Genomic DNA, 17,821 nt, shown 5'->3' on the forward strand with positions numbered 1-17,821 from the left:
CTCTTGATCTGTTTTCTCCAAAAATTATTTCCTTAGGGCTTGATTCTTCTGTGTGAGTTAGCTGCCTGTCTGTGTTATTTTTTCTCGTGTGTTGGGTGGCTCTTGGTTGTGTGCCCATGTTGGTACTCAAATCCCTGTGCCTACTGGTGGAGGCCGATTCTGATTCCAGGCTTAATGGGGAAGAGGCGGTAAGTCTTGCTTGGTTGCGGGGGCTGCTAGCGTATGTTCGAAGGTCAGGGCAGGGGCTTTGATGGCTTTCTCGCATGCTTCTCTCTCCAGCCCCTATATCCACACCCACGTGTTCCATGGGACAAAGAACAAGGTTGCTGGGCACAAGCAAGGCGCTGATGGGGCACTTGCTCCACTGGGTCCTGATTCCTCTCAGTGCTCTTGTCCAGGTGTCTTTCTTGCTCCTTGTTACATCTGACTCTGAGTTTGTGAAGCCCCCAGCTCCTTCCTACTTCTGGGGTGGCTCTCTTCTGCATATTCTGCATGTATTTTTCTCTCTTTGTTGGTTTGGTTCTTACTGCTTCATATTTTTAGGAATTCTTTAGTAATTCTGGTCTTTTGATGGTACTTCTGTTTTCCAGTGCTTTTGGATTTCTTCTTCTCTGTGATCTGTCATTTTAAGGGAAGTAGGGAGAAAGGGGATGTGGATGTGGGTACTTTGCCAATTTGATTTGGTTTCTGTGACTAACCTTCTAGAAAACCTAGACTTGGGAATGCAACAGTGAGGTGGGGAACATTGGAAGAAGGGAGGGAAACTGAGAGACGGGACAGAAGGACCAGGAAAGTTGTAGCAGAGAAGGGGCTTTACACCCCCAGCGCTGAGCTAGGACTCCGCTCTTGCCATCTTCATGGCTGCAGTGGCCTGCGTGGCATCCTCCTCCTCAGGGCACCTGCCAGCTTGTGAGCAGCATGGGCTCCATGCTCAGGTTGGATTAAGAGCTAGAAGCCTCAGGCCTCACAGTGCCTTCCCCTGGCCCCTATGTCCTTCCCAAGGAAGTGTCAGCCTGGAGAGGGGTGGGTGGTGCTCTTACCCTGACAGGTGCCTTCTTAAGGGGAGAGCCTTTCTTCAGGTTGTCCAGGACTCACCTGTGCTGGGCTGTATAGATGAGCGACTGAACACTCATTCCTCATCATTTCCCTTAGTGCCCCTTAGGAGGAAACAGGAAATCTTATTTGGTCGTGACCTCTGGACCACAGCTGTGGCCTTATCTTCAGGTCGAGCCCCTGGTTATCACTTTATTGTCCACACCCCTGGTCAGGAGTCTAAGAGGGCTCCGTTTGGCCTGGTGTGAGCCATCCCTGCCCTAACTCTGGACAGGTCAGGACATCCTGACTCCCCAGTGGGGCTGTTTCCAGCCTGGTTGAACTTGGCAGAGATTTCCTTGGTTGGGGTCCCTCCTCCTGTTCTCTAAGCCCTGTCGGCCTGGCCCCAGGCCTGGTCTTTGACAAGCCCAGGCCGTCTCCCCACTTCCTCCCCGGTCCCTGCCACCCCATTGCTCCCTGGCAGGGTCTCTGGGAAAGAAGTGGCATTAAGACTTGCCTGAAAGACTGCGTACGATGTTAGAAAATTTTAATTTTTTTCAGATGTCAAGTTAGCCATGCTTTACTGTTACTATTTTGAAAGATGAATTAAAAATGTACAAAAGACAGTAAGAAATGTCTTCATCACAACCCTTTTCCCCAGCACCCAGATTCCCTTCAGAAACAGTCATTATTACTAGTTCCTTGAATATTTTTCCATCAGGATTTTATACAAGCACAAGTGTGTATGTTTAGTCTTTCTCTTTACACAGGTGCACTCTATGAACGCTCTTTTGTATCTTTTTTCACTTAACTAGATGTTTAATTTTTTGGACTATATATTTTTGCGGTTCAAAATTCAAAACAAATCTCTCCTCATAACTTTGTGCTGTGCCACCCAGTCCTCCCATCGCCCCCACCCCCCCACACACAGCAAGGAATAATGTGTGCATATATGTGTATTTAGTCCAAGTCTGGCTAATCTTGTTTTTTCTGTTATTTTACCCAAATAGAGGCATTCCACACCTATGTATCTTTCTATCTAATAGTATAAATCCTGCAGGTGTCAGTGTGAAGATTCCCATTGCTCTTCTTTCGTGTCTCTCTTTCCTCTCACAACATTCCTCCGTCAGGATGTACCAGAACCTCACAGTCTGTTGAAAGGTAGAGGGAGGGTGTGGGCAGCATTCCAGGTGAGCGGCTGGCATGAGCCAAGGCAAGGTGGGCAGGAAGTGCTAGGAGGTACAGGCCCTGGGAGCACACGGAAGGCATGGGGGAGTAGTTGGATGGAAACCGTAGACCCGGGCTGTGTGTACAATGCCTTTGGGGGGTGGGGTGTGTTGAGGAGGGGTGAGTAACTTAGCCGCCAGAAAGATCAAGGTGGGCTGAAACCACACTGCTGACCCACCTGCTGTAGGACCTGCTGGGGTTGGGATGGTTCTGGTAGAGACGAACCTGCTCCCGTTTCTGGTGTGATCACGCCCCATCCAAGTGTCACGTGTATATCAGTAATGCACCGACAGACTGCCCCTGCAGACATGGAGCCTTCGACCGTCTATCTCATGATCAGCTTCTTTACTCTCATGACATGAAATTCATACATAATGTAACCCACCAACACACAGTTTTTAAAAAATCAGTTTAATGTGTTTAATGTCCTATTAACAAGGGAGACATAAAAGGAAAGTGTATATCCTAAAATGCATAGTGTTTGGTATCTAAATGCTCAGGTATGACTGCATTAAAAAAGGCTCCCTCACAGATTTCCAGAATGTTCCCAGGTCAGCAGGCAGCCCCATACCCTTTGAGAACCGTGGGACTGGGCCAGGCTGTGTATTGCCAGTGTGCTCACTTCTTTATATCTTTATTTCAGAGAGGTGCAGTAGAGTTCACTTCCATTTGCCATATCGGTGGCAAGTCTTAGATGGAGGCTCGTGGAAGGATCTGAACAAAATGTACCTTATTGAAGAGGCCTATTGCAATCCTGCAAGAAATGGGTATGAAATATGTCACTTGTGTCTGCTTTGTGCCTGGGCTTTTGTGTGTGGTACGGGAAGTTTAGACACAGAAGGGTTTAGTTTTGATGGGCTTCATACACAGACGCACACACACAGAGTAAGGAGGCGGGAAGCTCCCTGCACGAAATTGGGAGTTGATGGTCCTGCTGGTGGCTGGTGCCCTTGTTGCCCCATCTTCCTCTTTTTTCACGGAGGAGCTATGGGGAGAGAAGGGGTGGGTACCAAGTAAGTTCTGAATTATTTGATGCTGGGATTGATCATGTAAATATATCCTCATTGATTAGTCCAGAAAAGGAAGAGGCAATCATTTGTGAAATTTACAGCCTTTGCCTGTAAAGTCATACAGCTGAACTACTGTTTATTGTTCAACCTTTTTTATTTTCATAAGTATGTCCTAGTATTTTCACTTAGTCAGTTGAGAGTAAATGGGGAAGTCCTGGGTAGCCTTATTTTCAAATCTTGGATTAAACTTGCTAAAATGTGTTGCCAAGAAGAGAATTTGAGCCCGTTTTTTGAGTGGATAAAATAAATTTGTGCTTAGGGTGCAATTATATGCAAATTGCTACTGGTAAAGCATGTGAAACAAATTATCCCCCTTCAGAAGATTAAGTGGCTCACATAACCAGCTCTTACCTACGTCCCCCCTTTCTTTCTCTTCCCTTTTTTTTGAGGCTTTTTAAGTTAAAATTTATACTCGGTGACATGCACAGATATTAAGTATATAGTTCAGTGAGTTTTGAGGAAGGTATGTACGCTTGCAGTAGCCAACGCTCTGATCCAGCTGTAGATCATTTTCATCACCCAGAAGGTCCCCTCCTACCCCCTTCCAGTCAGTGCCCACCCTGTAAACCACTGCTGTTCCAACGTCTGTCAGCACAGATAGTCTCTCCTGTCCTTGAACCTCATCTGAATGGATCTACTCTGGACTGTTGCCTGGAGGCTTCTCTCAGGGCTCTGTTCTTGACGCTCCTCCCGGGCCATGTGTGTGCAGGCTTCCTTGGGGTAGGTGTTCAGGGGTGCGCCTGCTGGGAGGTAGGCTGGTCCCTCCTCAGTTCTGCCAGGGGATGCCAGATTCTTTTCCACAGTGATTGTACTGCACATTTGGTGTAGTCTGACATCTGCGCTTTTCTAGTCTTCGGTGTAAAATAAGGTCTCCATTTTCATATCCCTGAGTCCTGGTGAGGGAAAGTGTCTCTTCACATGTTCAGTGGCCATTTATGCTTCTTCTGCTGTGAAATGTCTGTGCTTGTAGTTTGTTTCGTTGAGGGGGAAGGTTGTGTTCTTCATTAGTTAGTTTTGGAACTCTTCAAGTTTCTGAGTATTAAATGTGTGTTGAAAATAAATGAACTCCTGTCAGCTTATGATATCTGTTAATGAAGAGAAGTATTTATCCATTCTTTCCTTTATAGTTTTATACTTTTTTTCTTTTCTTTTTTTTTTTGGAGGTTTTATACCTTTTGTGTCGTAAGAAATCCTTCCTTATCCTGAGACCATAAAATATTTGTCCTGAATTTTCTTTAAAAATTTTTAACATTTTAAGAACTGTATTAACCTCTCCTTGCGTGTGGTGAAGTGTAGGTCCAGTTTCATTCTTATGCAGATGAATTACCAGTTTTTCCAAAGACCACTTTTTAAAAATATATTTAAAACATTTAGAGTTTGGGATTGACATGTATACACTGTTTTATTTAAGATAGATTACCAACAAGGACCTATCGTATCGCACAGGGAACTCTGCTCAATATTCTGTAATAACCTAAAGGGGAAAAGAATTTGAAAAAGAATAGATACATGTATATGTATAATTGAATCACTTTGCTGTACACCTGAAACTAAGACAACGTTGCTAATCAACTATACTCCAATATAAAATAAAAAATTTTAAAGAAAGAAGTAAGCCATTAAAAAAATAAAATGTTAGGATAAAAAAAGTAAAAAAAAAAAAGTATTCAAAAAAAAAAAAAAAAAAAAAAAAAAAACCAAAACAAAAATCAAAATGAGACAAATGAACCTAAATATATATGGGATAAAGGATAAACCGCATAGAGAAGAGATATTCCAAGTGATTTGTTTAATATGTTGTAATTCGGCTCTACATCTTTAGAAAGATATGTTCTTACGGACGAAAGAACAGCAAAAAAAAAAAAAGTCTTAAACTCTACTCAGCAAAAAAATAAAATTTAAAAATTGTGATAAAATAGACATAACATAAAATTTACCATCTTAACCATTTTTAAGTGTAAGGTTCAGTGGCATTAAACACATTCACATTGTAGTGCAGCCATCTACCATTCATTTCCAGAAGTCAGTCGATTTTTAAACCCGCCAAAACTGAGCCAGATTTGGCAAAATGTGAATACATTTTATAGCTTAATTTCAGACTTAGCTGCTAAGTACTGCTTTTGTAAGTAGGCCATCTTTTTTGCACCTGTTTTCAGTGCTGTCTGTGTCAGGTGTTGAGTTAGCAAATACACACCCGTCTGTTTCTGGCCTCTTCTGTTTCATTGGTCTGTGTGTCTCTGTGTCAACATCACACTCTCTCATGTAGAAGAGCTTTACAGTACGTTTAAGCATGTGATAAGGCAAATCCCCACCTTATTTTTCCTCAAATTGTCTTGCCTCTTGGTCTTTTGCTCCTCTTTAGAAATTTTAAAATCTGCCCGTTGGTTTTCACAAAAAACACTGTTGTGATTTTTTTTAACTTGAAATTGCATTGTCTATTATCAGTTTGGGGAGAACTGACATCATAATGATGCCAAGGCTTCCTATTCATATACGTGATAGCATCTCATTTAAACGTTCTTTACTATTTTTCAGTAGTTCTCTAATTTTCTCCATTAAGGTCTTGTATATCTTTTGTTAGATTTTTTTTTTCTTTAGGGATTTATTAGCTTCTTCATTTCCTTTTTCAAAAAAAATTTCTCCAGTTTTTTTGAGAGATAATTGACATACAACACTGTAGAAGTTTAAGGTGTAGAGCACGATGACTTGACACAAGTATATATTGCCAAGTGATTACTGCAGTAGGTTTAGTTAATATCCAGCACCTCATATAGTTACCCCTACCCATTTTTTTTCTTGTGAGAATTTTTAATATTTATTTTCTTAGCAACGTTCAAATTACCATACAGCATCATTAACTATAGTTAATCATGTTGTGCATTACATCCCTAGTTACATTTTTTTGTTGCTGTATTTTCTCCCTGCTGATGTGTAGAAATGCAGTTGACTTTTCTATCTTATATCCTGCAACTTTACTAAAATACCTTAACTCAGAATCTACTGATAATTTATTTGAATTATCTGTATAGTTATCTATATGTTCTAGATATCTGTATAGAAATTAATATCTGTGAAAAGCAGTTTGTTTTCCCTTTTCAATTCTTACACATTTTATTTCTTTTTATTGTCTTATTATAGTGGCTAAGATCTCCTGTACCGTGCTGAATAGACGTGGTGATAGCTGAAAGATTATTCTTTTCTTCTTTTTTTCCTAATTGTAAAAGGAGTAATTTTAAAATGTTTTTCCTTAAGCATGTGTGAATGTTTGGAACCTTTGGCATTGCTAATCAATTCTAGTTTTATTCCTAGTATGCCAGGAGTTTTTTTTTTTTAATTGTGTATGGAAATTGAAGTTTATTGAGTGCTATTTCTATGTTAATTAAGAGCCAATGTTTTGTTCTCCTTTACTTGTTAACGCAGTGATTTGCATTAATTTTCTAATGTTAAGTCCATTGCATTCCCAGACTGAAGTCATACGTAGCCTGTGTACACATGCACATATGCACATGATGGTGAACTTTGTATTGCCAGTATTTGGTCTAAGATTTTTGTATTTACGTTTGAATAAGATTGGTCTATAATTGTTTCATACTGTCTTTTCCTGTTTTTTTAATTGAAGTATAGTTGATGTACAATATTATATAAGTTACAGGTGTACAGTATAAATGATGCCTGGTTTTTATATTATGAAATTCCTAGCCTCATAAAAATGAGATTGGGATGGATTCTTTTCCTATCCTGAAAAAATCCTGTGAAATTAGAATTATTTTTTTCCTGAATGATCATGTTTCTAAAAATTTCTGGGCCTGATGTTTAATTCCTGAGAAGATTTTAAACTACTGACCCAATTTCTTATAATTGTTTTAGGACCAGTCAGGTTTTCTGTTTTTCCTTGAGTCAACTTGGTAAGTTGATATTTTTTCTAGGAGTTTGTTCATTTTATTTATTTTCAAACTTTTACTGTCATAAAGTTACTTATAATATCCCTTTTACTGTCTATGCCATCTTTAATTTTGTCCCCTTTTACAGTTCTAATCTTTTTTCTCTCCCTGTCTTTTTTCTTGATCAATCTTGCAGAGATTTATTAATTTTACTAATATTTTTCTTTTTTAGAGGAACAAACTTTTCTCCTTTTTTGATCTCATAGATTAGATGACCCATGATTTATTTGTAAGTGTATTTTAAAATTAGTTTTAAAATTTAAATTCAAATGGATTGCATTGTGGTCAGGCTATATAAGAGATTCTTCGAATTTTGTTGAGGCTTGCTTTATGGGTGTAGTACATGGTTAGTTTTGGTAAAATTCTGTGTATGCAGAGTCTTTTGGATGCGGTGTTAGATGAAGTGTGTTAATTGTGTGGTTCTAATCTTCTTTATCCTTATTGATTTCTTTGTCTGCTTCTTGTGTCAGTTACTCAAAGGTACGTTAACATTCACTATGAATTTGTCGGTTCTCCTTGTAATTCCATCAATTTTTATTTTATATATTTAAAAACTATTATGAAGTATATAGAAGTTTAAAACTTTTATCTTCCTGTTAAATTGAGCCTATTAGCAATAGAAAGTGGATGCTTTTTATTTCTAGTAATGCTTTTATGCCTTAAGTCTGTTTCGTTTGATATTAATATACATAACTAAGCCAGCTTTTTTTTTTAGCTACTGTTCACTATTTTACTTTCAAGCTCTTTTGTTTACATTTTAGTTATATTTCCTGTAAACACTGTAGAACTGGTTATTTTTTCAGTATGACAATCTTTCTCTTTTAATCAAAAGTTAAATATTGTGGTTTATCCATTTGTTGTGATTACCTATACATTTGAATTTATTTATTCTACTGTCTGTTTTGGTTTTTGCTATTTGACCTGCTTTTTCTATTTTTCTTTTCCCTTTTTGATCTTCTCTTAGATGTTTCCACATTTGATTTTTTGTTTTCCCCCTCATCTACTAATTTGGAAGTTACATAGTGAATTTCTGTTCTTTTAGTGATTACCCTGGAAAACAGACCCTGTAACTTAATATACCTTAGTTTAACAATTTAAGCTAATCTATACCTTTTATCATTTTCCTGAACAATAAAAGAATCTTGAACACTTGAATTCTGACTAGTTCCATTCATACGTATATACTACTTGTGTGAATTTGGGAAAAGTACTTAGCCGTCCTGTGCCTCAGTTTCTGCATATGTCAAGTAGATAAAAATAATAGTTCCTATATCAAAGTGTTATTTTGAGAATTAAAAGAATTAATGTGTGTAAAACACTCAGAACAATGCCAGGCATGTAAGATGTGCTGTGTAAATATTGCTTCTATTATTTTCTTAATCCCAGAAGTTAGAAATTAGCCTTGTTTTATACAGTCAGTATTTGTTTAAATTTAAATGTTTACCATTTTGGTTTTTTTAATGTTTTCTTTTAATCAATATTTATTTCATATTGAAGTATAGGTTTTTTTTTTCTTTTTTTGGCCTCTGACCAGGGATTAAACATGGGCCACAGCAGTGAAAGCCCAGAATCCTAACCACTAGGCCACCAGGGAACTCCCCGAAGTATAGTTGATTTACAGTGTTGTGCTAATGTCTGCTGTACAGCATAGTGATTCAGTTATACATGTATATACCTGTTTTTAGATATTCTTTTCCATTATGGTTTATCATACGATATTGAATATAGTTTTCTGTGCTATACAGTAGGACTTTGTTGTTTATCCATTCTATTTATAAAAGCTTACATCTGCCAAACCCCACCTCCCACTCCATCCCTCCTCCAGCCCCCTTCCCCCTCCCCCTTGGCAACCACCAGTCTGTCTCTATGTCCATGTTTCTGTTTCTGTTTCATAGATAGGTTCATTTGTGTCATGTTTTAGATTCCACATATAAGTGATATTATATGGTATTTGTCTTTCTCTTTCCGACTTCACTTAGTATGATAATTCTAGTTGCATCCACATTGCTGCAAATGACATTATTTTGTTCTTTTTTATGGCTGAGTAATATTCCATTGTATATATGTACCACATCTTTTTTATCCATTCATCTGTGGATGGACGTTTAGGTTTACCATTTTGTTTTTGCGCACAATTCCTTTGTTCATATGTTTCTGTGAGGATCATTTTCCTTTGAGTTCATGTTCTAGAAGTTAGTTTAGTGAGAGTCTAGGGGCAGATGTATTTTTTGTTTGTCTGAAAGTGTTTTTATTTCATCTTCATTCTTGAAAGATAGTTTTATTGGGTATTTTCTCTCAGTTCTTCAAAGATTATTCCATTGTTTTCTGCTTCCATTGCTTCTATTTAGAAGTTTGCTGTCAGTATAAATGTGTTAGTTTTTTGGGGCTACCATAACAGATTGCCAGAAACTTGGTGACTTAAGACAACAAAAATTTATTGTCATAGTTCTGGAGGCTGGAAGTCCAAAGTCAAGGTGTCAGCAGGGCCATGCTCTGTCTGAAGACTCCAGGGGAAGATCCTTCCTTGCTTCTTCCTAGCTCCTGGTGGTTGTTAGCAGTCCTTGGTGTTCCTTGGCATTCCCAGGTTTATAGCTGCATTGCTGTAATCTCTACCTTTGTTGTCTCATGGCTTTCTCCCACGTGTCTCTGTCTGTGTCCAAATTTCCTTCTTCTTATAAGGACACCAGTCATTGAATTAGGGCTCAAGCTAATTGAGTATGACCTCATCATAACTTGATTACATCTGTGAAGACCATATTTCCAAATTTACAGGTACCAAGAGTTAGGACTCGAATATATCTTTGTAAGGACACAGTTCAATCCATCATGATAGGTAATCTCTTTTTTCTCTCTGACTACTTTAAATATCTCGTCGTTCTTTGGTGCTACAGTTTCACTAAGATCTGTCTATGTGTGGATTTATATTTATTTAATCTACTTATAATTTGTTGTGCTTTCTGAGTGGGAGGCTTTATGTTTAATCAATTCTGGAAGCTCCTCAGGCATGATCTCTTCAAGTATTGCTTCTCTGAACTTCTGGTTAGACATATGTTACGGTCTTCTTGCTTTATCTTTTATGTCTTTTAACTTCTCTCATTCTCTCTGCTGTATGCAGGGGAATTGCTTCACTTGTTCACCCAGTTCACTAGTTCAGCCTTGTCTGAGTTGCACTGTGTCCTATCTATTGTGGTTTAAATTTTTTAATTATTATATTAATTCTAAAGGTTAATTAATTCTAAAGGTTAATTAATAATATTAATTAATTAATATTAATTAATTAATAATATTAATTTCAAAGTTATCTGGTTAATTCTTTTTTTATATAAATTTATTTATTTATTTGTTTGTTTTTATTTTTGGCTGTGTTGGGTCATCCTTGCTGTGTGTAGGCTTTCTCTAGTTGTGGCGAGCGGGGGCTACTCTTTGTTGCGGTGCACAGGCTTCTCATTGTCGTGGCTTCTCTTGTTGCGGAGCATGGGCTCTAGGTGCATGGGCTTCAGTAGTTGTGGCACGTGGCTCAGTAGTTGTGGCTTATGGGCTCTTGAGCGCAGGTTCAGTAGTTGTGGCACACAGGCTTAGTTGCTCCGTGGCATGTGGGATCTCCTGGGGCCAGGACTCAAACCTGTGTCCCTTGCATTGGCAGACAGATTCCCAACCACTGTGCCACCAGGGAAGCCCTACCTGGTTCATTCTTATAGTTTATTTTATTTTATTTTATTTATTTTAATAACATCTTTATTGGATAATTGCTTTACAATGGTGTGTTAGTTTCTGCTTTGTAACAAAGTGAATCAGTTATACATGTACATATCTCCCCATATCCCCTCCCTCTTGTGTCTCCCTCCCACCCTCCCTATCCCACCCCTCTAGGTGGTCACACAGCACCGAGCTGATCTCCCTGTGCTATGCGGCTGCTTCCCACTATCTATCTATTTTACATTTGGTAGTATATATAAGTCCATGCCACTCTCTTAATTCGTCCCAGCTTACCCTTCCCCCTCCCCATGTCCTCAAGTCCATTCTCTACGTCTGTGTCTTTATTCCTGTCCTGCCCCTAGGTTCTTTAGAACCATTAAAAAAAAATTTTTTTTTTAGATTCCATATATATGTGTTAGCATACGGTATTTGTTTTTCTCTTTCTGACTTACTTCACTCTGTATGACCGACTCTAGGTCCATCCACTTCACTACAAATAACTCAATTTCGTTTCTTTTTATGGCTGAGTAATATTCCATTGTATATATGTGCCACATCTTCTTTATCCATTCATCTGTCGATGGACACTTAGGTTGCTTCCATGTCCTGGCTATCGTAAATAGAGCTGCAGTGAACATTGTGGTACATGATTCTGAATTATGGTTTTCTCAGGGTATATGCCCAGTAGTGGGATTGCTGGGTCATATAGTAGTTCTATTTTTAGTTTTTTAAGGAACTTCCATACTGTTCTCCATAGTGGCTGTATCAATTTACATTCCCACCAACAGTGCAAGAAGGGTTCCCTTTTCTCTACACCCTCTCCAGCATTTATTGTTTGTAGATTTTTTGATGATGGCCATTCTGACTGGTGTGAGGTGATACCTCATTGTAGTTTTGATTTGCATTTCTCTAATGATTAGTGATGTTGAGAAATGTCTAAGTCTTCTGCCCATTTTTGGATTGGGTTCTTTGTTTTTTTGATATTGAGCTGCATGAGCTGTTTATTTATTTTGTAGATTAATCCTTTGTCAGCTGCTTCATTTGCAAATATTTTCTCCCATTCTGAGGGTTGTCTTTTTGTCTTGTTTATGTTTTCCTTTGCTGTGCAAAAGCTTTTAAGTTCCATTAGGTCCCATTTGTTTATTTTTGTTTTTATTTCCATTTCTCTAGGAGGTGGGTCAAAAAGGATCTTGCTGTGATTTATGTCATAGAGTGTTCTGCCTGTGTTTTCCTCTAAGAGTTTTATAGTGTCTGGCCTTACATTTAGGTCTTTAATCCATTTTGAGTTTATTTTTGTGTATGGTGTTAGGGAGTGTTCTAATTTCATACTTTTACATGTGGCTGTCCAGTTTCTTATAGTTTCTTTATCCTTAACTCATACTTGTGATACTCAATTTAACTTTCAAAAACACTTCATACATATTGCATATTTATATCCAAGAACTCTAATGTTTGTTGTCTTTGGTGGACTGATTGTTTTTGCTGGGTTTTGCTCATGGTGTCTTGTTCCTGATTTATTTGATTGTAAGCCCATGTTTGCTGAAACTTTACCTGTGGAAATTCTTTTGAGGCCTGAGTTGAAGGTGAATTCCTTCCAGAGGGGATTTGTGTTTGCTTCTCTGGGAATTGCCACGGTGAGTCTTTCAAGTTAATTCTCACGCAGGAAGTGTGAATTAACTTTTGTGAGGCCTGAGTGGTTTATGAGTTCTCAGTGGAAGTTTTCTTCCTTTCCATCCAAAGCTAACACTGACACAGGCAAATTTCCTTGCTGACTTTCTTTGCAAAGCAGATTCCTTTCCTGGCCTCCCTTCACTAAGGATATATGTAGTCTTTTAGGATCATGGTTTTATGCAGAAGTGTCTCTTCGGAGATTTGACCCCTGACCATATTCAGATCCTACATTTGTTTTCTGTTTCCTCATTGCTGCTAAAAATAGGGCTTTTTGTCGTTACTCACTGACACTGCCCTTGGACAGCCACTGGCTTTAGTCTTCATTCACCTGTCTGGTTCCAGACCTTCCGTTTGCTCTTGGGGCACTTCAGCATTTGGAAAGGGAATAGATCCTGGTGGCTCAGAGTACAGGCTGTTCTGCCAAACTGCTTGACTTAAACCCCAGCTCTGCCATCGATTAGCTGTTTGACCTTGGACAGGTTTCTGAACCTTCCTGGGCTTCTGTTTTCATATCTGTGAAATGGGGATAAGTTGCAACTTCAGTGTTATGAAGACTTAATCCCTTAATATGTACAAAGCACTTCGTACAGGGGCTGGCCCACATGCATTCAATGTATGTTAAACTATTTTTGGCTTCTGAGGATTTCTGTTTCTTGCTATCTCAGCAATGCATTTTAAAAAAGAATATTTTAACCAGCGTTTTCTGTGTAGTGAAAGGAATGTCATGATAACAGGTTTTCCATATTACTGTGATTTTATTATTTTCACACAGCAAAATGGATCTTAAAAAGCAGGTCCCGCATCCCACCCCAACACATTTTTGTAAATGTTCAGGTCACATGTATGTTCACATCTTCCAGCAGAGTATCTAGAAGACCATGGGGGAGCTGAGTATCTGAGTCCATGTGGCTGGTGGGTTTTCAGTTTACTTCTCATGTTCTTTTGTAGGATCGTGTGCACCAGTAGCTTTCTCACTGGTTTTCTGAACTTTAACTCCATGACGTTTGGTTCCACCTTGGCTCGCCGCCTCTCCACGGCCTCCTCGCTCACCAAACCTCCACACTTTGTCCTCACCACTGAGTGGGTTTGGTACTGGAACGATGAATTTGGCTTTTGGCAGGAGTATGGAAGACAAGTAAGTGTCACGGAAAGAGGGTGAGTGTTCCTTCCTGAGGGTCCATGATGGGGGAGCCTTTCCAAACATGGGCACAAGGATTGCTCTGGGGAGCCCTTGACAGAGCCCAAGATCCCCAGGTCCCCTTATGATGCACTTGCTTTGCAGGAATTATGGCAAAACGGGATAATTTAGAGTTCATTTGTGTGAGCTTCCATCTTTGAAAAATTAGCTATCTGTTCGTTCATCAGGACTGAACGACTTTAGTTGTAGTGAGATCACATTTCGTTAAATGGGGTAGAAAGATGCCTCTCTTACTGTTGAGCAGTAACTCCAGAGCAAGTGCCTGTGTGTGCTGGAGTGTTTGTGTAGCTGTGGAATAAAGCTGAAGGTTTTTCAAAGCTAGCTTTCTGCCTTATCTGTAGCAGCAACTTTACAGAAGGTGGGCAAGTATACGAAAATTGACTGATTTCAGCTGTTGATTTGGTATCTGTGTCGAATAATTGCTGCTGTTAATTATTCAAAGATGTTTGTGGATGAATCAGATTAAAGGGAGCCCCCTGGTTACCTGTAGAGGTATAAGTATAGGGAGGTCACCATTTCAATAGTGACACCTTCTCCCAAATGAAAATTGGGATATGTGGTCTAATAGACATTTGTATTCTTCTGGGTTGTAAGATGCTATAGTAGTAAGGCTTTAGTTTCTACTGCACTTGGGATATCTTTTTCTCTGGGACTCGGTAATGTGAGCTTCATGGGAGCTTTTGCCACTGGTGTGCCCCCCTGCTGAGGGTGGTGCCTGTACCTGGCAGATCCTCAGGAGTTAGACTGGCCAGTTGAAGGACAGAGGTGTTGCTGCCTGTGCCCACTGGCCAGTTGGACACGGTCACTCTCAGGAGATGGCTTGTGCCCTCATTCTTCCCCTCCACTTCTGCCAGTGCCGGCCTTCCCGCTTCACTGCTCTGTCCATCCTCTTCCCAACCCGTCTCCCTCTCTGAGCGTCCTGGGGGTTCCTTCTGTCTTCCCTGGATTTGTCCAGGGAGGCTCTCCAGCATTGCTCTGGGTTTGGTCAGGAGGGGGGTGCAGAGGCCAAGCCTGGCATTGAGCGGGAGAGATGATGATGAGTGGAGCTCACCCGGAGGCGTCATGGAGGAACACACAGCAGGCAAGAAGCAACTGGCAAATGTGACAGCCGCTCACGTTTTGTTTGGTGATTCGTCCCCCTTCTGGGAGCTGAGTGGGATGATACGGGACCCTGGGTGACTTCAGAAACTGCGTTGTCACAACTTTGGGGACAGGGGTCTTTCTCCTCCAAACAACCGAACTCAGGGTTTTCCCTTTTTCTTTTCTAGGCTGCTACTCCTTTATTGCAGTGTAGCCAGAGTGCATAGTTTAGAACATTGAGTATTTAGAATAGCGAGAATCTCTGGGAATAAACTGTGGGTTTTACCAACATACCACACGCTGGTGCATTCAGATGTGCACGTGCGGACTCGGTGACTTTCGGCTGTATGGTCTCATTTTGTACCAACGGCAGGGCCCCTCATAGGGTGACCTGTCCATTCTAGCTCTTCCTTTTCCACACACTTCTGATGTCACCCTATAATTGGATTTCTTTCTTAGTTTTCTGCTAATTGCCAGTTCAAGACAGTTTTCTCTTGATTATCAGAAAAGCTGGATTCTTTTCTGCCTGAGCTCAGGATATACGCCCAAATTTCAGGTCCAGGTTGCCTCCACCCTGTATTAATTTCCTGGGTCATCATAGCAAAGTACCACAAACTAGGTGGCTTAGAGCAGCAGGGGTTTGTTGTCTCACAGCTCTGGAGGCTGGAAACTGAAATCCAGGTGGCAGCAGGGCCATGTTTTCTCTGAAACCTGTAGGGAATTCTTGCTTGTCTTTTCCTCAGTTCTGGTGGTTTGCTGGTGATCTGTGGTGTTCCTCAGTTGTATTTGCATCACTCTAATCTCTACCTGCTCATCAGTAGCATTCCTCATGTGGCCGTCCTCTTATGAGGACATTGGTCATGTATGATCCAGTATGATCAGTATGATCTCATCTTAAATAATTACATCTGCAATGACCCTATTTCCAAATAAGGTCACATTCCGAGGTACTGGGGGTTAAGACTTCAACATGTCTTTTTGGGGGTTACAGTTTAATCCATAACCTAATCTTGTGTATAAATGTGTTACTCTTTTTTGGCCCACTGAGTTTTCCCACGTTGAACCTGCCGTCCCTGAGGTGGTGGGCTCCACGACGCATTACCCCAACCTGTATCCGGGCTGGATTATTCTCAACAGTCTTCTTGTGTCGATTTACCTTTTGCCTTTTCCCCTCTCCTGTGATCTCCTTTGGTTTGATCTAAAAGCTCTACAATTGCCCTCACCCTTTTGTACCCAAACAACCCATCTATCTCTGCTTGAAAGGGAAGACTTCCATTTATTCCTCCACTTGCCAGAATCTTACTTCTGTTCATCTGGTCACCATTCATGGAACGCCTGCAGGAGGTGGGACCCGGTTCAGCACAGCCGTCACCAGCCATAGCCGCTGGCAAAGGGCCCAGGTGCCAAATCCTGTGGCATTGCCAGTCTCCACCCAGCTTGTTGCCCACTCCCTCCTTCCTTTCCTTTCTTTCTTTAAGTAGATTAAATTAATTATTCAGTTACTTATTGTTTTCTAATATTACATGAGTTTCATGTGTGCAACGATGTATCTTGACTTCTACATACACTTCAGCGTGCTCACCACCAAAGGTTTATTTTCCATCTGTCACCGGTTGGCCTCCTTTACCCATTTCACCCTCTCCTCACCTCCTCTTTGTTTCCCCTTTGGTAACACCAGTCTGTCTGTGTATCTGTGTGCTTGCTTTTGTTTTGTTTGATTTGTTTATTTAAAATTTTAAAAGTTCTTATTTATTTTATTGAAAAAATGTTTCATATGTCACATTTGAGCCTCACTCTCCTTTTTTGCTCCTCCTCTGTCTCCTTCATGGGCTTCTTTTTTCTACTTTTCTTTGTGAATGTTGGCGTTTCCCGGGGTCTAGCCTGAACCCCAGCTCTTCTGACATTGGTGGCCACCTTGAGTGATGTCTGCATCTCTGTCTGTAGACCAGATTCCTCTCCAAACATCAGACTTGTATGCCCAGGTATCTGCCTCTATTTCTGCGGCACCTTTGCTTTTTGTTCCAGGCACTGTGCTAAGGGCTCTCTGTGCCTTATTTTAATCATTTTTCCAGGTCTTTGAGGATGGGATGGTCCTATTGTATAATGACATGAGTATGATTTAAATTCTGTTGTTATTCCTGTCATAGAGTTGAGATCATTGAGGTTCAGAGAGGTTCCAATAACGTGCTGAGGTTATAGAGGAAACAGATTTGAGAGCCAGAATTCAAACTCAAGTCCATTCCAAAATCTTTGATATCATGTAGGTAATGGGAAAGAGGATGAGGGATCAAAATGGATAATTGAAAAAATAGAGCTCTCCAAGAGACCAGAAAAAGACAACAGCAAGGAGAACTGAACTCTGATTAAAGGGTGGTGGGAACAAGGGACAGAGGAGGTAGCGTCGCTCAGGCCCTCAGTGAAGCAGCATTTGAGAATTCACCATTGATGTTTCACCTTCCTTTGAAGGGTTGTATCATCCGTCATGAGTAATTGAATGCCCTCTCTCTCATCGCTCCCATGCATTGTCCGGGTTAGCGGGGTCCTCGTGTATGGGCTTCTGTTTCCTGAGCAGCTTTCAGGAGGTAGTTGCATCGGCTCCTTTCCTGTGCCTCCCTCTCCTGCCACCGCACCGTGCCCGGCTCCTCTCCTCTGCCTCCCCCAGGACACAAACAACCACCGTGGGCACATTTGTGGGTGGTGCAGATGGCCCCCAGCGTCTGTCTTCTTCTTGCCTTCACCTCGTATCTGGCTTTGCCTTCACAGGGCGTGGAGCACCCCGTGACCAGCGTCAGCAACAGCGACGTGGAGAAGGCCTACCTGGCGTACTGTGCCGCAGGGTCTGACCCCCAGGCTGCCACTCTGAAGTTCCAGGCAGGAAAGCACACATACGAATTAGACTTCAAAGG

General features: G+C 40.7%; 1 protein-coding gene across 3 annotated transcripts in view; it reads left to right on the forward strand.

The window, feature by feature from the left end:
- Window positions 1-17,821, forward strand: part of PARP12 (poly(ADP-ribose) polymerase family member 12) — a 48,624-nt gene that overhangs the window by 12,330 nt on the left and 18,473 nt on the right. For all 3 annotated transcript variants that reach the window (XM_027101743.1, XM_027101745.1, XM_027101742.1), the window contains exons 5-7: window positions 2,903-3,026; window positions 13,586-13,772; window positions 17,679-17,820. In XM_027101743.1, the coding sequence (XP_026957544.1) occupies window positions 2,903-3,026; window positions 13,586-13,772; window positions 17,679-17,820 (453 nt within the window). The remainder of the gene's footprint in view (window positions 1-2,902; window positions 3,027-13,585; window positions 13,773-17,678; window position 17,821) is intronic.

Source organism: Aethalodelphis obliquidens, unplaced genomic scaffold, assembly GCF_003676395.1.
Source record: "Aethalodelphis obliquidens isolate GAN/ISIS:26980383/991018 unplaced genomic scaffold, ASM367639v1 scaffold5, whole genome shotgun sequence".
Lineage (NCBI taxonomy): Eukaryota > Metazoa > Chordata > Mammalia > Artiodactyla > Delphinidae > Aethalodelphis > Aethalodelphis obliquidens.